The 26493-nt window shown below is 38.6% G+C and overlaps 1 protein-coding gene across 1 annotated transcript in view; it reads right to left on the bottom strand.

Annotated features, from left to right (window-relative positions):
- Window positions 1–26493, bottom strand: part of ZFAND3 (zinc finger AN1-type containing 3) — a 131388-nt gene that overhangs the window by 24878 nt on the left and 80017 nt on the right. The window contains exons 4-6 of the mRNA XM_083497227.1: window positions 24089–24268; window positions 11225–11290; window positions 1218–1388 (exon numbers count right to left, since the gene is read on the bottom strand). Of these exons, the coding sequence (XP_083353353.1) occupies window positions 1218–1388; window positions 11225–11290; window positions 24089–24268 (417 nt within the window). The remainder of the gene's footprint in view (window positions 1–1217; window positions 1389–11224; window positions 11291–24088; window positions 24269–26493) is intronic.

Below are 26493 nucleotides of genomic sequence, written 5' to 3'. Positions count from 1 at the left end.
ATTTATATTTTTATATATAACACACCCACAGACCAAGCGAAGTTAAAAGGTCAGCATGTTGTTTCCAGTGTGATATGAAACAAAAAAGTTACTTCTTCAATTAAAACTTAAGAGTTTGAAGAAGAAAATAGATAGATTTTTTTTATCTGTGACTATATTCTTCAGAGAGACACTAACAAGCTCCTTCATTCAAACTGTGACAGAAGCAATAATAGAATAGCATCTAGTGCAAACATCATGCTTGGCAAACAGAATGTACAGAGACATGTTACAATGACGGCAGTTCTCATCATTTAGCTCGCATTTTACTGAGAAAGCCCAAGAAAAATGTTTAAATCACAAGCTTGTATGCACTAAATGTTCTGCAGTGATGGCCTGCTTTATTCTGTTGATTTAACTAGACATATGTAAAAACCCTTAGTTATAACTGTACAGTTTGGCCATTTAATTCATACCTAATGCACATCATGAAAGAATAATATTAGGCGAATGCACAGATTACTCTGAATACACAGCAACAAATTTGGTTCCTCTAACAGAGTATTGACATCTGGAGACAGGGTGTACATTGCTATTGGGGGAAAAAGAACTGGAGTATTTCTCTGTTATGTAGTTCAAGGTGCCTCATAAGTAATTACTATAATTGCTGCTATGTTGCAAAGGATCCCTTGGTTTCCTGATGAATCACTGCGTTTGATCCTCCCTCCTCCAATAAAGAACTATCTGCGCATGACTCCTCAAGGTACCATGTACAGATCCCTGAATTCAAACACAGCTGTTCTTCACATTGCAATGAGCAGAGAAACCTTTACAAGAATGGAAGCTCAAGTCTAGACACTGGGACTCTCCCATGTGTGAGGAGTCACTAGAATTGACCCATGCCTTTAATATCAGATGAATGATGCATTTGTTGGCACAAAAGCAGAAACACGGAGCTACTGCCCAGAAGGAAAATCCAACAAACTGATATATCTTTACTTGGATGTATAATTGACCTTTATAACCTACCTCTTCACACATGGAGTACAAAGCTTTAGTATACTTGTAAAGGGATTTAAGAGTCTTGACTTTTTGTAAGGTTGCAGCCACTTCCAATACTGTACAGATTTCATTATTTTTTCTCTACACCGGTGCAAGCTGCATCACAACAACATGACCCAGATTCCCCCCCCCCCGACATACAAGTGTGGGGTGGGGCAGTTTGTAAGAGTCCTTACCACAGCGACATGATCCCAGTTCCTGCTGTACCAGCTCCAGTTTTGTTTGGCACTGGAAACACCTGCGTCTGCTCTTCTGTTTAGAACGGCTAATTTCTTCAGGCCTGTCATGACTGTCCTCCAATAATCGTGGCCGCTTCTCAGGAGACGCCTCGTTCTCTGACTGTGAATCTGTTGTTTTATGAGAAACATTGGAGCACAGTGTTAGCTTTTCTTCCGTGAGGCCTTTACTTTAGTCACAAATTAATGATGTGCATATAGCATCGCTTGCAAACTGTGTGTTTCTTTTTATCCCCTTGCATATATATAAACCCAATTAGTAGTCAAAACAGGCACCAGGTAAAAATGCTATTAGCTTTGTTCCCCACAAGGCCCCTTCCTGGTTTACAAAACCAAATACAAAATGAGTTGGCGTACTCTTACTCTCAATTGGTTGTGGCTCTGACTTTGTGATGACACATGGAGAGAAAACACCAGCCTAGGCAACTACAAGCCTTGCTTTTCATCTCATTTGTAGATTTTCCTATACATCTTCAGCCTCCCCACTGTCCTGACTACATACAAACCAATTCTGCTTCTGAAGAAAAAACAATTGAACGCAAATTCAGCCTATTTCCTGGCTGAGCGGGAGAGAGATTTTTAGGGCAGTGTGCTAGCTGCAGCTCCAATAACCACGACGGCACATGAAAGCACCGTACTGTGCCTCCCTCTCTCTACAAGAACAACAATTTAAATGTAAATGATTATACACAGACAAGATAAACTAAACACAACATGTACCTACCGCTACAGATCCAAAATCCTCTGAGGATCTCTCTTTAAAGCCAGTCAAGGTACTACATATTTTAATAACCTTATTTGTAATTTTTGCTCTCCCGGAAAACTAATGTTATTGAGAAGGAGTGGAGATAGGAAAATACATTGCTTTACAAAGCAGTAAATTGAAAGGTACTTCAGGTAAGCTACCTACAGGAAGAGGGAAGCTAACACATTTAATGCCCATAACATTCAGAATGCCACAGTGTGGAAAGAGGCATTTTCAAACCTACAATCCACTTCAAAAGATGTGTCAAGTGAGGACCAAGTGATTAGACTGCCCAGCTGGAATCTATATAATGGCCTCGTTTGCTTGTAATAGTAAGCCATAGTTAAACTATAGTTTACCAGGATCGAACACGTTGCTCAAATTACGCCCGCCTGCCCCACTTTGTCATGCAGGGAGGAAAGAAATAAGAATGCTGATTTAGTATTATGTGTGACCCATGGTTTCATCATTGCTTTTTCTCATGGTGTGCTTGGAAAAAAACAAACTACGAATGCCTGTTTACATACAATGTTAAGCCAGTGCTTGGGATGTTTTCTACACTGCAAGGCAAAGTGAGGAGGGTGTCATATGGTGTGATTTGCGTACTGTGTATTAGCATTCTTCATGTGATTTATTATATTTCTATGCTGCTTTTTATTCACATGAATCACAAAGCGGCTTACAAACAATAGCAGTAACAGAACAGAACATCACAAATACAACATAAATCATGTAGCATAATTAACAAATCTTTAGTAAAACAATTATAAATCATCAGTAAAACAACTACAGTCTATAAAAAACTATTAACAAAACAACAACAAAAATAGGCAACGGCACAATTACAACAAAAGTCGTATCATAGGATTCACAAAGCACTACAGAATTCGTAATCCATAAAACAGTATTAACAACATTAACGAAATAGCAACCAATAAAATAAACTAAGCACTGTTTAATTCATACACACACACTCCCCACCCCCATGACTCATATTCTTCCACTCTATTCATTCAGTTTATTAAAAGACACATGCACATAATGCATGTGGCAACAACTCTGTTCCAAAGGTTCCTCTCTTCCCTCACTGTTCTTCCTCTGAAGCTTCCCTGTGAAGGCTCCTAGGGCCAGAGGGTGGGAAAGGCAGGTGGAAAAGGCCACTGCCTGGTGGCCAGCACAAAGTCTCTCTCCCCTTACCATAGTTTCATTCACTCTAGCTTATTACGTGCAAAGCAGGCCATTGTATTTAATCTACTCTACTCTCTCTCTCTCACTATGTGTAGTATATTACATTTTGATCAAAATCAAGTGTACAAACTAACTGCAAGTTAAATTTCTAAATATTTCTAATAACGTAGTGCAAGTGAAAGGTTATGCATTAACTAGATAAGCCAGCACTTCCCCGTTCTGCATTTCAAACCACGAGAGGGCTAACATAAGGCTATCATCCAATAGTATTTTTAAAAGCAGAATGGCATATTCAGCCCTAGACTTTGAGATTATATGTAACATTAACTATTCAATGTGTTGCATGCCTAAAGCTCTGTAAAAATAGTTCAGTAAGATTTTAGGTCTCTGGATACACCTGATAAAGCAATTTGGTTACTACAACAAACATCTTACACAATAGCATGTAGAGACAGAGTGTGTGGCATGATGGGAAAGTTTTAAACTTGCTGCCTGAGTTACTAAGCAATTGCCCCATACAGGCTCCCTGCATCTTCTGGGTTATCATAAAGGGGAAACAGATGAAAGTGCCATACTCCCCCATTTTCCTAGTGTGGAATCTTTAGTCCAGCTGCTTATGATATGATGAACAGCAATGATGCTGAGAGAAATGTTCCTTTACTCTCCCATCCAGGTATCTTGAAAGAATGGGAAGTGGAGCGGGACATCTGGAGATGGCAAAAGACTAAGAGGGAATGGGCCTACTGTCTTTCCAAGTCACAGCAGTAGAGGCTTCAGAATATGTTAATGTGTTCATTGGAAATATTTTATAAATAGATAATGGTTAATTAAGCAGCTTAAAGCAACAGCACTCTAGTGGATCTTTTCATTGTAAGCCAGAGTTGACTAATATTAATAGATTATATATAATATATACACACTATCAATGTTTAATTGTTTCTATGATTCTTTTTTTTACGTTTTTAATTGTTCTTATTTTTAGCTGTAAGCTGTCTTGAGTCCCTGCTAGGGAGAAAGGCAGGGTATAACAACAACAACAACAACAACAACAACAACAACAACAGGCACCTAGTATAATTGGGGTATGCCTACATTTATCTCATTTATTAAATAAATTTATATTCCACTTTTCTATTTCTCAAAGAACACATAAATAATATGATTGTTTTACCAAAGAATTGCTGCTAGTGTCCAATGTCTTGCGGCACCTTCATTTTGAAAGTAACACATATATAACATGTGCTCAAACACTCCTAAATGTGAACAAACACAAACAGGTATGCCATTTGCCTCTCACTGGCCATTGATACTAATGGAAGCGAATTTCCATACAAGGAGATCCCAAGATCCCACCCCCACTCTTCATGATTAGAAAGCAAGTAATGAGGCTGGTTACAATACAGGTTTTTTTGGGGGGGGGCTGTAAGTGCAAGACAGAGTTCTGTGCTCATTCACCCTGTGCCAAGGAGGCTGACTTCAGTGGTCAAGACACAGAGGAAAGCCGGGGCTTGTATTGTGTTAATGAAATGGGCTCCCATACCCAGGAAGGAACAACAACAAACAGAATAGGTAGTGGACAAACCAGTGTCCAGAGATTATGTCACACTGTGAGAATCTATCCACCTATCCTCACTTTCCATACAAAGCAAAATACTTTTTAATCAAGACATAGAAAAGTTGAGTTTCTACAACTGTCACTCACCTCTGCTTCTTTGTTATGTAGCCCCATGCCCCAAATGACATGCTTAAACTAATGTTGATTCTGGCCTGGTTCACTCATGACATTAGACCGTAGTTAAAAACAAACTAAGGTTTAAATGTAAAAGCGCAGCATGTTGCTGCACATTGCTAAAAGTTCTCTCTCCATGCCCTCCTCAGCTGCCTAGATACAAGCCAGAGTGTGAGTTGTGATATCCAAACCATGAGGCCAGGTTGGGGTAAAACTATGCTGAGGTATCTGGTGAGATCTCACTGGAGAACAGGGGGTGGGAAGAGAGAAAGGAAGGGTGGTCTTTACCACAGTGTACTGCTGCCACAACACAAGTGAAAAGAAGGATTTCACTAGTGTACAGTTTCTAAGGATGCAGATTCTTCTAATTGTAGATACTCTGCAATATTGGGAAAAGGTGAAATTAAGTCACTCAAAAGATCAAAATTTCTAATGCAGTCTTGAAGCAGAGGACTTGCCTTAAAAACTGTTTTGTCTCTGGCTGCAAGTTACATTTGTTCCTTACGGTCACTGTTCATGCCTTTATTATTCAATGTTCTCGTCTCATAATTCTGAAATGAATTGTGTCAGGACTTGTCAGTGCTGAATTTCAATCTCTTAATCTCCTGACACAGTACAGTTTACAACATACACACACATAGCTTCCCTAACAGCAATTGTGGCACTTCCCTGATGTTTCAGAGAATTGTTTTCCTCAACAGAGATAAGAATGGGGAAGATGAACAAGGGAATATGTAAACAGGAAGGAAGAGAGAAAAAGATAGAAAGTATCAAGGGAGAAAAAACTCCTCAATCTCTACTTGCTTCTCAAGAAAGGACTCGTTAGATTAATCTCTGGCATGATGACAGTATTTGAGGCATGGCGTTCAAGGGAGTTTTTTTTTTTAAAGACCTATCATAGCCTGAGAGATTGACATTTATGATCCCAACTACTGTGCAAACATCAGTAAGGGCAATAACTAATGAGCCTTCAAACATCACTGCCACAGTTCCTCCGACTATTTAAAAAAGGAACTTAAGCTATCAAAATGAAATCCATCAAGAATTCTGCACATTAGGCACTGGTTGTAGAGGGAAGAAGGGATGGAAGAAGAAAAATAAAGGAAGGAAAAGACACAGGAAACCAGAAGCAAGAAGCGACAGTAAGAGTGCTGGGCCATGAACAAACAATGACTTGATTTGCTGGTTTGCTGAGGAATGAGAGAAGACAAAGAACAAACACCACACCAGAATCTATACTTTTCCATATGAAAATGTCTGTAGACAGCTCATAGTTTTAAGAAATAAGCAACAGTCTTTTGGTTAGAGGAATCTGCTTGGCCCACTGAAGAAATTTATTCAGAACAAGCGCTACTTCAATTTTCATGTATATACAATTTATTAACAAACAATATTTTGCCTTGAGTCTTAATTGCTACAAACTTGGAACTGTGGAACCAAGATCTTTGCAAGGTATGTGATGTGTATTTCAAAGGCCTTTCATAGCCTTTGAAATCTGCATTTGCTTGTAGCTGCTAGAAACTAAAAACATGAGACAACAATTTTTAAGAAGTTATTGCTTATTTCCCAACTATAGCTGTGTAGAAGAGATTGTACACACATTCCATTTCTAGCTTCCATTTGTGTTTTTTAAAAAATACATTTAAAATGGCCCTTTTACAATAGAGAATTTGAAAATTGCTTTTAAAAATAAAACACTTATTATACTTAACCTTATTTTGAATTATTTCTGCAATGAGAAAGGCTGAAACAGAAAACTTGGTTTGCATAGAAACAGCCAATTTAGGATTTTAACCAGTCCTCAACAACAAATTATTCCGAAGAAAGTCTCTGCTGCTGACTAAGAGAAATATCTAATATTCAGCCATTGACTTAAACTACCCCAGAGAAACAGCTTTATAACTGGTAAATCAATGATATACCAACCATGACATGATGATTAAAAATTAAGCATACAAAAAGTGTTGTACACAACTATTGTAGAACTGAAGAGAATACCTAATACAAAAGTACAGAGTAAAATGATTTAGAAATCATCTGCTGCAGTGCAGGAGGAAAGATAATAGGTGATCACCACCCAGGGCAGTAATGGACCTGACCAAGTCATATTCATTAATTTCAATAGATCTAATATGAGTAAGAAGTTGAATATCACCCAAAGTATTTGTAAAAGCATATTTGCTGATATGTCATCATATGTCATTTATATATGTCAATATTTTATATATGAAATTGTTTTACTTTTTATATATGTAATTGTTTTTTAGAGTTAAATCACTGCAAGGTGTTTTATAGGAAGTGATCCATAAATATAATGAAATACGGGGGTGGGACCCATGCACCCCCAGAAACATGGCTGCAGTTCAATTTCATTTTCTGAGATGTTACACTAATATAGTGCGGGAATATTGGAAAGAATTCTAACCTGCCCCTTACTGAACCAGACAAGATGCAATTCCAATTTGAGTTACTGTAAGCTCTCTATGTTAAGAGATGCACATGCATGCTCACACAGCAGATGGAGTTCTACAAAGAACTAATTTAAATAGTGAAACATAGTTTGGTTGGCTGTGGTTGCTTAATGGTGTGAGGAAGGCACTATGCACTTGTGTAGACACTATCATTTCCTCTAATAGTAAGCTGAACTCGTGAGCACTGACAGGATTGTACCCAAACTGGGTTCCTGAGAACCAAGGAGGTGCTATCAACAAGATTTGCAGAAGTACAAAAAAAGAAAAGAAAATCCTAGGGTGCAGGGGGACCTACGATAGACACTTTGCCAATGTTAGTTATTTTTAATGTATAGTAACCATAACGATAGTAACCTCAAATCTTTTAAATGCAACCCATGGGGTGCAGTGTACTAAATGCATAGCATCCTTTCACATTTTGCCTCCCCTCCGAAAAAAAGATATGGAAATATGGAGGAGATAATACAATTGATATCAGAAATAGGCAGCAAAACGAGACAGTAAAATTCCATCAACATCCATCATGCTATCTTGGTACATTATCATCTCCCAGCCTCTATTAGCCTTTGCTGTGTCAGTGCAAGTCCTGGACACTTTATCCTGTTTATAATTGCTGATGAGCGGTAATAAGGCCTCTATGCCTCAGCTCCTGTACGTTCCACTTCAGTGCCCACCTATTAGGTGATAACTTTTATTTACAGCCTTGCTTGATGTGCTGTTCTATTAGTACAACTGAGCAGTGAGCAGGGTAAAAAAGTGTCATTAATGGGCGCTGTCACTGCCAGGACCTATGATGTAGAGTACACCTTTGTCGGTGTTCCATCATCACATGCCTTCCAGTGAGAAGGTCCAAAGAGAGCTGAATTTGTAACATGGTGCCCGCCACCAGTCAAATACTAAAGAGCTCCTTAAAGAGCACCTTAAAGGTCAAATGAAACAACAAAACTCTCTCAAAGTTGTTTTTATAATAAAAGGCCTCACTAACCTTTTTTATACTGTTAGCACAGACACTTTACCACTGCAGAGCAATAGCATACCTAATTAATGGTGGAACCAGAGGGTTGTGGGGTTTTTTGTTTTTTTTTTGTCCTTGCTGCACATATTATGCATGATAAAAATGTGAGCATAAAAGAAGCTAAAAAAAAATAATAACAGCCAAAGCCAAGAAACTAGTCGTTGGATTTGGTATATCCACTGCACTTACTTTCTAGCATTTCCAAGCAAATTGACACCTTTAAAAGCTTTAAAGGCTCAATCATAGCTGCTGCTCCCAATCTAGCAAAGCACAACCCTGTACTTAACAGATAAATATCTCTACAAACTATGGCGGAATTATGTCATGTTTGACTGGGACTACTTTTCTTGCAGGAAGAAGCTAGAAGGTATGTATTAAGCTTGAAGGTAGGCACAGACAAATCTGTCATTTTTTGTTTCTCTCAGTTTCTCATTTTCCCCGTTTTGAAGTTTAGTTTGCTTAGATTCGTAAACTGACACAGAAGTCTGCACAAAAAACCCTATCATTTTAATTACTGTGTATTTCAATAAAGTTGTGAAACTGGTGTTTATATTCTCAAAACTGCTTAGAAGCCTGTTTTGGCATTAAGTGGTACATAATACATCTTGTTCTCATTTCTCACAATGTATGCATTTTTAAAGCAATTTTGCTTAATACATATATTTATGAAAGTAATGTTTTAATAAACTGTGTTTTGTACTAACACACATATTTTTCTATAAAATTCTCTATAATAATATGCATTTTTGTGTCCATTTTTTGGTCCAAAAATGGCATTACAAAATTCAGAAAAGTACAAATTTCAAAGGGTAACAGTGTTTCAGTTTCTGTATTGGTCTGGGAAGTGCAAATTAGGTAAGTTTGTATTAAAATGCAAATAATGTTGCCCATGCCTATTTATAAAGGTCAAACTAAATGCTATCTGCAAACATGTGACTGCAGCCAGGGCCAAGGCCAAATTTACCGCATAAGTACTTACACAGAATAGGGATGGGGGCCCAACACTTTTCCTATTCAATATATTCAACATAAACATTTTAATAGTGTGAAAGTATTATAGACACCAAACCTACCAGAGGTGAAAATTGAATAAAGCAGGAAATGCCGTTCCATTCCTTTGTGAATCTTATGTGGTTATTTGTTTTCAGAAAATACAAGGCCGGACTACTGGGATAGAGAAGATTGGCTTCACAGCTATTTTAGACGCAAAATCTTTTAGCACTGAGAATGTTGGAGCTAACCATTAAGGGGCATTTTCATTTATCTCTACCTTAACATAAATGGCTTCGTATGATGCTAGTGAATGTAGCAGAATCACTATTAGGTGCTGCAATTTCAGAAATGGGGAAGTTTTCCTGCCTCCCCCTTTCCAAAATTATTCTGTTTCTTTAGTTTAGATGCATTCATAGGCATATCCCTAAGCTAATGACATATCAGTTTTCATGCAGCTACACTGAGTGTCAAAATCAATGCCACTGCCCTTAAGTTGACACCTATGCACACATCAGAACCTATTTACTCAAAAAGGAGGTTACCATCATGTTACACATTTGCATTCTCTTGAGACACTGTGGGCAATTAAGCACAGAGGCTTCATGGCCCAACGAGACCCCAAGCTTAAGACACCAAGGGGCATCTATTGCTTGCTACCATGTATTGATGGTCAGTGAAAGCCATTCTCTTTGTTCATGGAAGTAGGACCACAGCAAAAAAGGAAAAAAAAGGGGGGGGGAGAATTTGTTCAGTATCCAGCTTCTGCCCAGAGATGAAGTGGGCGCTGTGCTTGCTTCATCCAAAATCTGTTTTGCTATTATTTTTCTTACTCTCAATAAGAATGATATCTTAGTAAACTTTATTTTTGTACAGAGCTAGTAATCTCTTCCCACCCTCAAACACTTGAAAACTAGGAATTCTGATGGAGTATAGGTAACTCAGCTGATTACCTTGCTGGGGTGGGTCTTAAATCTAGCAATGGAGATCCCAAGGTTTTTGATACCAACGAATTTCAACATTTGTCCTGGGGATTCATATATACACATATATATGAGAGAAAAGTCACATACTGGTTTTGCAGTGGACAGGATCCTGATATCCTGCTGATAAGAAAATCTTAAGACTACACTTGTGCTATTTCCAGATCATAAAGCATAGTTTAAGATGGCCAGTAAATAAGGTGGTGCACCCCAAGACACTTGTGTAGACTGTTCAATTCCAGAATGTTTCAGTGGGTGTCTACTATGGCTAGGATGCCAAATAACTGACTATTATTTCAAATATTGCCATTGCAAGGGTAGAAGCTATAATTTTGCTTAATTTTGGTATCATTTGTTAGAAAGGTAGGAGGAGTGAGGACTACTTGCCCTTCAGCCTCGAATAAATTGAGAGACATGCATTGCAGCATAGCAAAGCTTTTCTACTGCCCATCTCCTACAGCTGTGCTCATTGCCAAAAAAGGAACATTAGTAGTCAGCAGTGGTACCTGTCATGGCCTAGGACAGCTCAGGACTCTCTTGCTTGTTGCAGGAAGTAAGGAGTATCCCTCCACGGTAGTATATTTTAGTGTAAATGGTAACTTTTAAGTTGATTTTTTAAAAGGTATTGGGAACCTTAACAATTTGTTCAGCTGTCTTTTGAGGTTTGGTAATTCTTGATGTTTCGGTGAGTGTGGGTGATTGTGGTTATTTACACATGCGTGGTGAATGTGCAGCTCTTGGTTCCCAGTGTTATTTTTTAATATTGTTCTCTCCTTCAGCATACTATATAGCTTGATGTGATGTTTAAAAAGAAATTAAGATTTACCTGAATCGCAGGATCTTTTGGTTGCTGTGGTTAAGGAGACATGAGCTGTATCTGTGCATGGCCCACCTGAAAACAGAGAAATAAGTCAGTTCCAGAAAATTACTTTTGCATCGCTATGTTGGTCATCCAGAACAGTATAATATCCAAAGGCATATAGGTAACCAATACAAACTTGCATAGACATGCTACAAATGCTGTGGAAGAGTCACAACAATAATACTGAAGCTGGAACTCTCTGCTCCTACACCAAAAAAAGGACATCATGAAAATTCTGCAGTAGGATAATATAGTGGAGAGGTGAGATAACAGTCATGGCCAACACTGTTGAACAAGGCAACATATACTACAATAAATTCTATATAACTTTACATATATTATTTAAAACCAATATTCAATTAAAAAAATGATGCCCTAACCATTTAGCAATTGGCCTAGTGACTGGCTTCTAAATTTCCTAGCAGACCTCAACATGTACCAGAGCAGAACTCTCCAGAGAGCTTGTTAAGCCAGCTGCCTAATAATTGTCTGATATATTGCAGTAAACACACATACCTGATCAGTTACGCTGAAATAAATTGACAGCAAATGTAACTGGCAACACTGCAGCTTTGATAACGGATTATAACCTTATAGCTTAAAATTAAGTCATTATGGTAAAAGGTGAGTCCCCAAGTACCAATAACTGAATGCAAAATAGTGTTATGAAAATACGTCTCTAGTTATGTCAATGGGCTTCTACTTGTACAATATTCAATATGCATGCACCCACAAATCAACACAGCTGGTTAAGAGTGTGACCTGTGAATCAGAAGCTGCAAGTTCAAATCTCACCTTGGCCATTAACTTGTTAGGTCACTATTTTCTTAACCTTCCATCTGCAATAAAGGGGTAAAACTGCCTCCTCTTACAGATTTCTTAAACATCTTGAATAATCTAAATTACATAGCACATCCTTGTGGAAATGCCTCTGTGTAAGTTGCCCTCACTGCCACTTCACACACACTATTTCCAATACAGGCAGGTCCTGCTTTATGAATGCTTGCTATGCAAAAATCCATTTATCCGAACACAAGGAACTAGTGCCCAAACTTTGCTATACGCACCACAGATTCCATGGTCAGGAACACATTAGAAATTTCTCCATAGGTATCAATGGAAATTGTCAACTTGTTATGCAAATGAGAATTGTTGACTCACTTTGCAAACACTTGCCTAACAAACTGTTTCCAGGGAACACACTTGTGTTTGTAAAATGGGACCTGCATGTATAGATGTCTCAGTACGAACAAGTCATCATGAATACTTATTCCCTGTGGAAAATGCAACATGTATTGCAGCAGTTAGCGGGCACTGATGAGAGACTGGTTTTGTTGTCCTCCAAGGAATTCACCAACATTAAAAGACAATTTCTAGGGAGCTTTCCCACTGCACATTTCAAGCTGCTGCTTAAAAGGCAACCAGTGAAACAAAATGGAACCCTAGTGAGTCCTTACTGTAAGCAACATTGCAAGAGTTTACTCAAATTATAAAGCAATGAAAATGAGGTGCTTGCTAGGCTAACAATACCATGTACCTTCATTTTCAGAAATCCTGCTACTTATCTTCCTGAACTGCAGTAAGGAATAATTTAACAGCCAAATATGAAATTGTTCACATAAGGTAACCATGAATACAATTTCTATACATTTAGACCTTTATCAAAATATCAAAATAGGATAAAGCTCAAGAAATACAGGTGGAAATATATATCAGCAGTCTGAAAGCGGAGATGGGGTACCTTTGGCCTTCCAGATGTTGCTGAACTACAACTCCCATCAGCCCCAGCAAGCACAACCAAAGATCAGGGATTATGGGAGTTGTAGTTCAGCAACATCTGGGGGGACAAAGGTTCCCCACACCTGTCCTAAATAATGTTTGTGACCCTGAGGCATAGAAATCTCAAAACTGAATTCTTCCCACCTGTGTCAACTACTTGGTTATGGTTATAAGGAATCTGATCTTGGATTCATTATATGGGGAGTTGTTGTGTTATTTATTTATTTATGGTATAAATAATAAATATGTTTTTATTTATACCCCACCCTTCCCAGTTCAGAAAACAGGGCTCCGGGCGGCTAACAGCAAATTTAAAACACTTAATTGATGCGATAAAATGATAAATATCTTGCAAGTGCAGTTCAAATAAATTTTAGCCACCATATACTTCTGAATAGAAGAGTAAAATAATTACATTGCAGGTAGGCTAGCCGTGAGAAAAAGTGCTTTTACTATGAAATATCAATAGAACGTAAGAGTATAATGTATTTTGTGTTCAGATTTTATCTAAATCTGATTGTATATTCTTTTGAAGAACAGATGAACATTATTTTTCCTCAATTCAGGCACCACATAGCCTGAGTTGGAATCGTGATGAAGTAGTTCTATACTTCATCAGGTTTCAGAAGTGAAATTTGATAGAACTTATTCCAGACTTCATATAGTGGAAGAAGTTCATCTTATTGTGGAAAAAAACAATAACCAGGAACCCACATTTATTGTAGGGTAAAACATTTAGTTGCAATCACTGTAGATTTAAACATCAAGGCATATCCAGGCCTTCATCATTATCCTCAAATGCAGAACTTCACCTATCGTTCTTTTGCACTCTTTTGCTGAGAACTGTAATAAAAAATGCTTTGTGTATTGTCCAATCATATATTTCATAAGAAACACTGACTGAAAAGCAACTAAGCAGCAGTATTTCCAGCAACTGCTCTTACCTCTAGCCACAAATCAGCAGTTTCTGTGAAATTTTTCAAAGGTAGATGAAGAATAAAACATGCTTGCTTAAGCCCCTCACTGACAGAATGAAGCTGTTCTGTGATCAAGTATTCTCCTATGCACGTGCCAAACCTCGTGAGATGTTGAACACATAGTTTGCCACCGAGTACAAACTTTCCCCACACAAATTGCCATTGCAGGGGGATCTTTCCTGCCTGTTGTGGCTTTGATCTGGAACAAAAATGCTCCCAGGACCCACCCACCCCAGTATACTACAGATGTGGAAACACTGATCTGTATCAGAACCACAGCAGGAGTCAAAGCATTAAATCTAATCTGAATTTGAAATAGTCCACTGCCCCAGTTTAGAATGAAGCCAATTGCTCTGTGCTAGGCACCTGCTCTTTCTCAGATTGCTACCATAGTAAGTACTATGCCAGGCACAGGCAAACTTGGCCCTCCAGATGTTTTGGGACTACAACTCCCATGATCCCTAGCTAGCAGGACCAGTGGTCAGGGATGATGGGAACTGTAGTCCCAAAACATCTGGAGGGCCAAGTTTGCCTATGCCTGTACTACACATTAATTGGTACCGGATTGGTCGTTTTCAACCTTTGTATCTACTAAAGCCTCCCAATGCTAGAGAGAAAAACCTGTTCTGATATCTCACAACTGTACACAAGATGAGAAAGGCGAACTACTTAACAAAATTCATGCTTAAGTCAATCCTGGAAAAAGGCAGACAAATACTGGAAGAGAAAGGGAGAAACTGATAAAAATATAGCACAGAGATACTTAAATGGCTTAACCAAACTACACAAAAAGGCTTATGGCCTGATAGTCAAGCCTCTTCTACCAACGACAGGTACCTCCAACACACTCACCTCACATTTTGAGAAGCATGGCACTAGATTCAACATGACATTAAGGCATGTTCTAACCTAAAGTGTTAGTTAAGGCTTCAACAATTACATTTGGATGTAGATACGAATGCACAATGTTAAGGCCCCATTTCCATATCACTCAGTGAGTTGTGGAAACTGTTTTAGAATCAGTCTAGGTTGATTTCCAGCTGAATAAATCATATGACTGCCAACCTTTATAAGGCTCGGCACAGGCAGAATTTTTGCATATTATAATGGCAACTGTATTTTGGAATGCTTGCAATTAAAAAAAGGAAGCCCATATCAACTAAGAAATCAGGTTGCTGAACAGACATCTAAAAGTTGAGATATCTTGCTATCATTCTTTTGGAAGCCTGCATAAATATTAACTAAAATGGGTAACTTTTTAAAGATTTATTGTACTTCCAATATTCTCTCTTAATTAACATGACATTTACATAACACCACAATTAATTTTCAACTACAGGCGCTGTGGACTAATTAGAAATGCATCATCCCTTATTAAATACCTTGTCAATTTCACTCCCATCATAATCTCCTTGATGATTTTACCTTTGCAGGATTAGACATACTGACATACCAAATCTCACAATCAGATAAAGTTTGGGTATCTAAATTAGAAGTAAAGCATATGTACACACATTAGCAAGTTTCCATAATACAGTTTTTGCTATAACATCCCTCGGTATGCAGATGTGTGCAATACATTATTTCCCATGTCTGTAATAATACTAAAGCCACTATATGGAATACTTCACCAGAATTTTCTCAGCAGCCTGGAAGGGACCCTAGATTAACAAATCTATTTGACTACTTCCATCAAGTTTCAATACTTTCTTGAGAATATATAATTCCTGCAATATTTACTAAATAACTTTGCAAAAGGGAGTGTCTGACTGGGTTAAGTTTACACAGTCAGAAAAGGGGGGAAATAGTATATTCATATGGGTAACATCAAATGTTTGCCATACTCAAGAGGAAACCCACTGTAATCAATGGTCTTAAGCTGATTCAATGGGTCTTAATTAGATATCACTCATGGTCTTTGACAATCGCTTTGACAATCTACTTTCTTCTGAAACATTAATGTGGGTGAGATTAAATAACCACCAAGAAACTGCCTGTAGATACTTTTGAGGCACTAAGAAAGGATGCAGCTACTGTGATTTCCATCCTATTCATCTCCTGGTTCTTTCAACCACCCTCCTCTCTCTGTGACTTCTGGTTGTTACAGGATGCACAGTGAAGAACAATACCTACATCTTCTTTTGTTCACTGAGGCCATATGAAAGAGGTCTACAAATTTGGGCTGGTCATGGTAGCATGCCAGTAACAACTGACCTTACCAATTCTGAGTCCTCTCATACATACAAAGGACTCTGGAGCTAAGAGCAGGACAGGCCAATATTGCTTTATGCTGTACTTTGGAGAAACTCTGAATTAATAAATAAAATATAAGTGCTCTAGGTGTCTCAAAACCATCAGCCAGTGAAGAAGTCAGTAAAGTAGCAATGACTACTAGAGCAGCTGTTCCAAGAACATAGAAGAAACAGAAGCTCCATATAATCCTAGTCCCTACAGCTACTTAGCTCTTTGCACTAATAACAAGCAAGCAGACAATGAACAAGTGGCAGTTCTTCTGTATATTTTGGAGAGGAGAAGGGATGAAAGAAAGAGAAGGAGCAGATGATGGGAGGAAAGCTGGATAGGTGGACTGAATTTCTCCTATGGGAGATGCACTGGGGAAACCCAGCCAGATGGGCGCGGTATAAATTGTTGTTGTTATGATGCACTGACACCTACAGAAGGCAGAACAGGAGAGCTAGAAGACAAGGTAATTGGTGAAATTATCTGAGCCCCACATCCATTGTTGGCAGACAAAGAGCTGCCTTTCAGTTGCCCTATGGTTGTCCTGAAGGCTTCAGCTGTGGACTACAAGTTAGTTGCTTTAAGCTTCAGTAGGTGGGATGATGACAAACTACTCCTGAATTGTTAGCTGCTCACACTGATGGGATACTGGGACCAGGGCAGGTTTTCATTTATCTTGTGCAAGTTGTATTTTGTGCAAATTGCAGCTTCTGAACTTTCTGCTAAGGGAGCCCCCGACACAAAGCACATTACAGGTATTTAACTGGGATGTTATCAGAGCACGGATTACTGTGGCAAGGCTGTCATAGTCCATGAATGGCTGTAGCTGAAAATAGGCACTCTATGCTACCAGTGCCACTTCAGCCTTCAGTGAGAATGCTGGATCAAGAAGTACCCCCAAGCAACAAACCTCCTCATTCAAGAGGAGTGCAACTCCATTCAGAACAGACCGTCAACCCAATTCCTGGACACGAAAACAGTCAATTCACAGCACCTCCATCTTGTTCAGCCTCACTGCCTCCAGTCATTGGTCCAGCGCCTGCACAGCCTCACTCGATTCAGATGTCAAGGAAAAAATATTTGCATGCATTGCATGTTTGTTATGACCAGTAGTATGCTTTCTTATTTTATGACATGCAGTACAAGCCAAAAGCTTTCTTTACGAACTACATGATCCTTCCTCTATACATGACAATACACGTACACACACACACACACACACACACACACACACGAGGCATATTATAAACAAAGACAGAACACAAAAACAATCTACACGCCTGGGCATTTTCTTGTCCCTTGATTATGCCTCCTCTTTTCCAGATATTAGTTTCCAGTTGGAATGGAGTAATATTCGTTTCAACCTCATGGTAAGAAACTTCGCATCGTTATTATGAGAGGCAATTAGTCCAATCTTAATGATGTGAAAAGCCAGTATCCTTGGGCACTGTAGAAACTTTAGAATGATGGTCTTTTAGGGGACTCTATCAACAATGAAGAACAAAAATTAAATTCAAATCAACATTAACTGCAGTGTAAAGAGCATTGCTGAATATTCCATAACTTTATAACTGCAAATGTATGCACATATGTGCCCCCAGTGCCGCGCAGTATACTTTCCAAGCTATTCCTGGCTTTCAACTGCAAGCATAGTGCTTTGACAAGCAAGTATATGCTAGAATTCTAGAAGGTAGATGTCAACTATGCCAATACTCAAGCCAGTTATTGCTAGTTAAATGAAGTGGCAGAATAAGCAGGGCTGGGAAGACTGAGCAGCAATCATGGAAACAAGATGATACTAGTTGCCTTGCCCACAAGGACTTCCTGTTTCTAAGCACCCTTAAGAGATCTTCACTCTAGGAAATGTTATGTTGGAATATCTAAAATACAATATTCTAAAAACTGCTTTCCTAACAAGCTATGAATTACTTAAATGCTTTTGGCTGGAGGCTTTAGAGACCAGAACCCAAAAGGTTTTCCATGAACTTAAGAGTAGCCAAGCTTAAAAAGAATCCCCATTGTGAGAGTTGGCAGCAACAAATCTTATAAGAACCTCTAGAAAGTATAAGCAACAGTGGTGTTTTGGGAAGCCTGCTTAAACCCTGAATCTAGCCGCGAATGTGTGTAATTGGAATAGACATCCCTAATTTATCTACATAATCAAGTTTGAAAAGAGCCATGAATTAGAATCACAAACATATAAGAGATATAAACTAGAAGGAAGCTAAATCTTAAATGGAAGTCTTCAGAGACACATTGCTTTTCTTCTGCATGTATGGGTAACATTCTGTCACGTGCAGAAACTACTTAGCTGTCCAAGCTTCAACCACTTCTAGAGAATCAACTTGTATTGTTAAAATTAGTTAAATGGATGAAGATTTAATCATTCAGATTTTTATGTACACATTTTTATGCAATCTCTCCCTGCCAAACCTTACAACCTTTCTTGTATTTCCCGAATACATTTGTCTCCTGTAGGGAATACATTAAAGCAGGGTACTGAGATGAAGGTATCTGTGTCAACACAATTCGTTTTGCATTACTATTCCCATTTGTAACATAAATACAATACTCCCTACTTAAAATAGGGTCCCTGATTAAAAAATGCTCTATGGTCAATGGAATGCAAAACCAATGTCTTGTAACAAATGCAAGGCTTATATGGGCCCCGATAATCACTTCAAATTTGTTTGCAGTTATGTCAAGGCCTACAGAGGAATACCTGGAACGGCTGTCAAGGATTTCAGACTATTTGGGGTCCTTTCAGAACATCAAAAAGCAACTCAAAAAAGCTCCACTTTTCCACTCATTTCTCTGGAAGTACTATATGCTATATGACTGTGCCCCAAAGCAATCCTGATGTGCAATATCTTTATATTCCTTTAGGCTCCCTCTCATTTCTTTGGTTCTTTGGTTCTGATCGTGCAGAAGAAAGCCTGAGCATCGGAAAACATGTTTGCAATAGGAATTTTTAAAGGGCTAAAGGGCTAATATTGTAAAGAACAATGAATATTCAATGGCTTAAAGCGAGGTATTTGACCATGTGCATTAAGACGGAAACCAAAATGATTAGGGAATACAGTTCTGTTGCCACACAAACACATGGATACATTCTGGGCAAGAGGAATATCCATAGTTAATTCCACTTGCAGAGACGAGAATACATCTAAGCCCAACTGCACACTTCATTAACAAAGGACTTGTGAACATTTTACAGGGATATAATGTTAGACAGTTCCTCAAAACATTCTAAATCATGCTTAAGAATAGAAATTTGGAAGGTCTTGGGAAAAGTTAAGCACAAATTAAAATGACATCATGTCCTGTGTAGTGAAGTGCTATTGAAATATCAACCTGATCTAACTGCCAAAGTCAAATTTCCTACACGGACATTTTTCATGTTATATTACAATTCAGATTTCACTTAAACCTGCACCATGTCAGCTTGAGGTACAGTTGCACAGAGGAAAGGAAAACAATGTGACAGCCCCAGAGAAGGTGATGAAGGGCTCAAACTAAATGAAATTGTTAAAGTATATGGCATGACCTTTAATAAAATACACACAGACTTCCCTAATAAGCGGGTTCTGGAGTGGTTAAAAGAAAAATGTGTTTTGGCTCTCTCTTTCCTATCCTCATGATCCACATTGTTAAAGAGAACAACTTACTACGATGCTCCCTTTGGGAAAGAAGGATAGGCCATTTAAAAAGAAAAATAAATTAATAAATACAAACACTAGGAGGCCCAAACAACAACCAACAGGCAATAGAGCCTAAATGTATTCTTATGCTATTGAGCTAGTCATGCAGTGGTTTAAGTGTTGAACGAGGACCTGGGAGATCTGGGTTCAAATCCCCATTCAGCCATGAAGCTCTCTGGGTGACCTTGGGCCAGTCACTGTCTCTCAGTCTGAACTATTTAACAGGGTTGTCCTGGGGATTAAATGAGGAGGGGGAGGGCCATATATGCCACATTGAGCTCACTGGAGGGATCCGGTCCTTCTTCATGGTGTGCACAGCTGAACTATGGAAATCATTCCCACAGGAAACACTGATTGCCACCAACTTGAGTGGCTTTAAAACAGGATTAGACAAAGTCATGGAAGATAAAACTGTCCATGGCTCTCAGCCACAATAGCTATCCTCTGCCTCCATGGTTGGGGGCAGTATGCTTCTGAATACCAGTTCTAGAAACCGGGGGGGCGGGGAGGCAAGTCCTGTTGTCCTCAGGTTAGGCCCGGCCCACCCATGAGGTGGGATGAAGCAGCCGCCTCAGGTGGCAGAAGCCCCTGAGGAGGGATGCTTGTGGTGTCCTGCTGCTCTCAGACCTTGCTGGAAATTGATGCCAATGCCAGTACCTCTTCTCTACTGGCTGTGGGGCAGTGAAGCGGGCAGCACATCCAGTTTCACCTCAAGTGAAAAATGGGGTGCACCATCCCCTGGCTCAGGTCCTACTTGGGGGTTTTTCATGGGGGTCTGGATGGCCACTGTGATACCAGGATGCTAGTTCAGCTGGGCTTTTGGCCTGATCCAGTCAGCTTTCCGTATTCTCTTAACATTGGGGGTGGGTGGGTAGAGGGTTAGTCAGGAATGTGGCATGGAGGAAAGTCATGTGTCAGGGTTAAATCTGGCATTTGGAAAATTCATATTTGGCCACTTCCTTCTCTGTCGGAAGCAGCATCTCCTCTGAGAAAGTATACTGTTGGCAACTGGTGCAACTCTAATTAAGAATTACTTGCACTTTTGAGGCATCTTTTCAGATACGGATTTTGTAGGAAATAAATGGGCTTGTATACAAGCAGGCCCAGGAAAAAAAATTAGCTTGTAAGAAGAATGACTAGAATTACAGGAATGCATGCAATCACATTAATATCCTGCCAGACCCAACTGCCACAAAATATAATTATCGATTTTTTCCCCTCCTAGAATATTCTGACTCTTCATAAAAATGCTTAAAATTCTTCCCATTCAGCAAGACTATTAACACGATAGATCTTTATTGCAACATGATGAATAAAATGGCTTACTACAATTATAGTGTGCTTAGCCTGTAGGGCAATTAACCACAGCTAGCACCTTGAAGTCGAGCTGGTTTGGAACGGAGAAAGATCACAAAAGGCTGCCATCTGAATTGTTTTTATTAACAACACCACTTCTAAGCAGTAAGATCTATGCACAATTTGGTAAGGATTAACTCAATGATATCCCACACTGTTTTTTGTTTACTGAAATACAAGCAAATCTATTCAGTAAAAGTATGCAGCTGTACATCATCATCTCACTGCACTGAAAAAATATCAATCATTTAAGAAACACTGCTATAATGAAAGCAGCGTATGTATTATAGAACTCCTTACAAAACAAAATAAATAATATGAAAAAGCCACCCTTAAATTAAAATCAAAAAAGACATTTAAAGTTTGGGCATTCTTCATTATGGGAAAGAACCTTCCACACTGAGACCATCATCAATCAGAAAAGCTCCATCTGCTGTATAATTAGCTCTGATAAATGACACTAATCTGAGCTACATTAGAGAACTACTGTTTGGGGGTTGTGGGGGGAAAAGAGAGATAGCTAGAACTGTAAATAAATCTAACCACTGTTTCACTTACAGCCATCCCAGCAGGAAGTCATAAAGAATTTTTTATAGGTAATATTTTCAAATGCGCTGCTGGCTGTGCTGCCTAATATCTATCATCTCAGAGCATGCATTAGTGAGTGTACAGAAGCCTAGAACAGAAGAGCATATTTTTGAAATAAGTTCTCCCTTTCGTACATCTTTACAGCCAAACTAGAAAAAAAAATTGCAAGACAAATCTGGTCCAATGAAGTAGCTGCTCAGGAAGACAATGGACAATCCCAAGAGATAATGGACTGAAGCTGCTAAGCCACTGAAGAAACAGTATTTGGGGGCATTTGCAGAGAAAAGTGCATCTAGAACTTTTTCTGTATTACCCTCCTGGTGCTTCTAGGCAAGAACGGATGGAATAGAGGCAACCTGTGAGATTGCAAATAAACGAGTAAGGCAGACACATTGTGCACACACACACACACATACAGACAGACAGGGGAGGCAAAAATCATTAAGCAAGTAAACAGTGCAGTATGTGACAGTTTACTGGACTTTAACCAAGTAGACCTTTTGCAGTGATTGAGGCACCCTCATTGTGACATTTTGGCATCTTCTGAAAACTATTTTTATGCCGACAGACCTTTGTAGCTTTGTACTGTTTAAAATGATTTTTTGTTGTTGTTGTATACTGCCCTGATATTTTATGGTTTGGCAGTATAGAAATGCATTTATAAGTAAACAAATGCAAAGATTCAAATGAAATTCCGAAGATTGGTCATTTACTGTGCTTACATAATTCTTAATTCAAGAGGTTATCTGTGGGGGATGAGAAATGATAGTTGTGTTTGATAAAACTGTCCCTAGACTGTACTTCTTCAGACTGCAGGTAGGACATTGCACAACTGAATTCTCTTATACAGAAACCTGCACACTGTACCCACATCCTCTCCTGAGCCCCAAAGTTCTCTGGTAAAGGGTTTGATATTAGCTTTACTTCCCACTGTGCTAGTTTTCTGTGTGTAACATTCCCCCATTCCCAAATGGGCAGCCATTCAACTGTGCAGTCCTCCACCTGAAATCTCGACTGGTACAGTCTAGGAGTGGTCTTATCACATGACTTATCACATAAAACACTATTACTTTCTACTTAATTCTCTTTCATGGTTGTTTTAGCATACTTGAACATAGTATTCTTGACTGCAATTGTCTCTTCTGAGATTTTTACTTGGAACAATTTATTCATGTTTGCAACCAACAATAGTAATTGGCCTTTTTCAGAGCTCCTAAGTGGATATAGACTAAAAGCTTGTTTTTATAAAACTCCCTACAGTATTTAAGAGGTTCCAATTCTAAGTTGTAAGATGATTTTATCTCCTGTTCCCATTCCTTGAGTTTTATTTGCAAAGCAGAATATAAATGCAATGAACAAGATTAATCCAACAACGTATTTAGCACCACTGAAAAACAATAAGTGACTTATCAAAATTACTGTCTAGAGAAAAATCCTTTTCATTCCAAATGAAGAAGTGGCTGAAAGAGAGCACTTTATCACATTGTCCCAAAGAAAATGGTGAGAAAGTACAAAGCTTCCTAGCACTTATTCCAAATAAATAACTAGATCTACATCCCTTTCCCCAACATATAGATATATATCTATACATAAGGCTTTGTATTTCAGAGGAGAGAGATTTGCAAAGAAGCACACAATGAAATTTCAACTTTTGTCAGAAACTTCCATGAAATAGCACTGATGGCATCTGAATTCAAACTACTGAACAATACTTTACTTTTAAAAGAAGTTGTCAGACTAAGATAAAAGAATCAGCAAGATGTATGCCTGTAATACCCAAATGTTTCAGGAAGTATTTATGCTTATTCTACACAAGTCACCATGTGTGAGATCCCCTAACAATTGGATGACACCCTATGTTGCATACTTAACATGTTGCATACTTAACATCACAATTATTGCGGTAATATGGGCTCTAGTTTCCACAGCACAGGCCAACAGTTAAGCTATAGGTTGACAAATGTAGTAATTAGTGTTTCGAAAATGATAAAGCTATGCAAACTGAGCTCTATTCAGTCAAGATAGAAAATGCTTTCCTTCCCTTGTTCTTCCTACAACTGTCACACAACTATCATTCTCATGCAGTTTTCTACAGTTTCCCAAAGAAATCACTACATTCTTCTTAAAGGCTGAAAACTACAGATGCTAGAAAAGAGCAGAGCCTACTTCGCTCTCCTTACACTTACATTTTTCTTTACTCGGTGAAGTTACATTCAGTTCTGTCGAAAGTTGCTGGTTGGAGTTAACAGTCTGCGTAGATAGGGAGGTATTACTGTTGTCACTATTTGTTTCTCCAGAGAACAAATCTGATTGGCTGTTGCTTGTGCTGGGAGTGGACTCATCATCTGGTTGCTTCTTTTGAAAATCTAACAGGACACAAAATTGGGGAGATGGGATTATTGACTACAAAACATGTTTCTGTCCAATGGGGCACATACAATATGTTGTATTTTACAATATAATCATCCCTATAAACTGTGATTTAATCCTATTAGTCTAAGCCCTAAGATATTAAACTTACCTTCATTGCACCAATACATTATTACTGAACTTGGTATAATCACTGAGTGCTGTTCCAGTGGAATGGCAAGATACACATTTAGTGCACAATCCAACTAGTGCTTTGGCTCCAGTGGACTGGAGCTACTAACAGAAATTTATGCTGATTTCCTCCACACACACATCCAAAGCCCCTGAAAAATTTGTTCCAGAGAAAAGGGCTACCTCCCTTGCCGTGCCACAATTCTTATGTGGCTTCTCCCACCAGCAGTTAATTAAAGAAGAAACCAGGTAAAGGCAAATTATGTGACAAACATCCTGTCTAGTTGACATTAGTTGTGAGAGTTTCTATGCACAATGCAATTAATGAGGAAACTAGGCAAAATTACTTGTTGCCTCCTAAAACGAGGCTAGGTCGTTAACTAACTTGGTTCTCAGATTACAGTGTCATGCGAATACAGTTTGTGAACTGCAAATGAATACTGAATTTAACCAAGGTATGTAACAAATAACCATCATTTTTTGCAAAGGCTCTCTTTATAAGACAAAACATCAATATCAGTTCTTCCTACCTACTAACACTATGTGATCAACTGATCGGTGACTTCCACCAAGCCATCACCTCTTTCTAAGGTGTCTGATTGGCATGGCAGCTAAAGCCTTATTATCCTTATTTAGAAAAAGCAGCTGGCCAATGTAAATATTGCATAATTTTATCCTCTTGTGCATGACTATCACCACAGCATTTATTCAATGCCAATAAAGGATTTTGCAAACTTGTCTATTTGTGATATCAACCAGGAAACAACTTAGATCTGTAACTATGCATGTTTTTAAAACCCATCATGATATGTTCAGCTTCATCTGTGCTGATACTGGACCAATTCTAATGCACTCCATTTATTTTCAAAATTTCAGGTTTAAGTCCCTAACAAAAGCTGAAAATGGTTTGCATTTGAAATTAAGAGAAAACTTTGGTAAATTCTGTAAAGGCAAGTCCTGGAAAGAAAAAAACCTAGAAAAATGAAGGTACACAAAGTATTCCTCTGGATCATGGGCTACTTAACCAGTAGTTCATTTCTGAGTTTTATATTACATTATAGCCATATTCAATGAGGAAGTAAGAAACATCAACAAGGAAAATCACATGAAGCCTGGAAATACGTTGTCTCATTTTAAGCCCAGTGAAATCCTTTACATTTGCTATGCAGATTTATACCAGTGTCAATTATTCTTAGCTTGATTTCCACATGTGTACTTTAAGGATTGCCTTTGGTTTCTTCTGTTAACACAAGCTATGCTTCAATTTTATTTCACTCCTATATCCTAAGAATTGGCAATAAATTATGAAATGATGCCTTTAACTAGAGCTTATTAAGCCCAAGTTGATAACAAAACAGCCTGCTCTTCAGAATCTGCAAGATCTTAAATTCAATAAAATGCTGTTTTATACTATATTAAGCTCAACAGGAACAGCTTAAGGTAGAACAAGGGAAGAACCAAATGAGGACCTGATACTATTTCTTTTAAAACACATGCCCCAGCACAAAATTAATTTATTCCAGTTTGTTATTCCTTTTAGGAATTTTAACATGAAAGATACAAATTATGCAATGAAATGAAGAAGCATTTCATTACACTTCTTTCTGCTTCATCCTACAGCAAGGAGTCAGCCTTAACAATCCCATTTTCCTTACAACTGCTCTATATTCTGTTAATTTTACAGAACAGGGTTTCCGTGTGCTCTGGCTTCCTTCACGGTGTTTGATTGCGCCAGAAGCGGTTTAGTCAAGCTGGCCACTTGACCCAGAAAGCTGTTTGTGGACAAACGCCGGCCCCCTCGGCCTGAAAGCGAGATGCGCCGTAACCCCACAGTTGACTTTGACTGGACTTAACCATCCGGGGGTCCTCTACCTTTACCACACAGCACACCCCGCAAGATGAGATACTGCATGGAACATTTATATGACAACTATTAAGATACAGCATTATTAGGAAAATAACCTACTTATAAGCATCTCCCAGTATGCGCTATTCCAAGCAGAAACATCTTGCTTTCTACGGGCAAGTTGTATAATTTTGTAAACAGATA

This window comes from Podarcis liolepis (genome assembly GCF_965112155.1).
Source record: "Podarcis liolepis genome assembly, chromosome: 3".
Classification (NCBI taxonomy): Eukaryota; Metazoa; Chordata; class Lepidosauria; order Squamata; family Lacertidae; genus Podarcis; species Podarcis liolepis.
The sequence above is the reverse complement of the archived record's forward strand: the minus strand, read 5'-3'. Positions and strand labels throughout refer to the sequence as shown.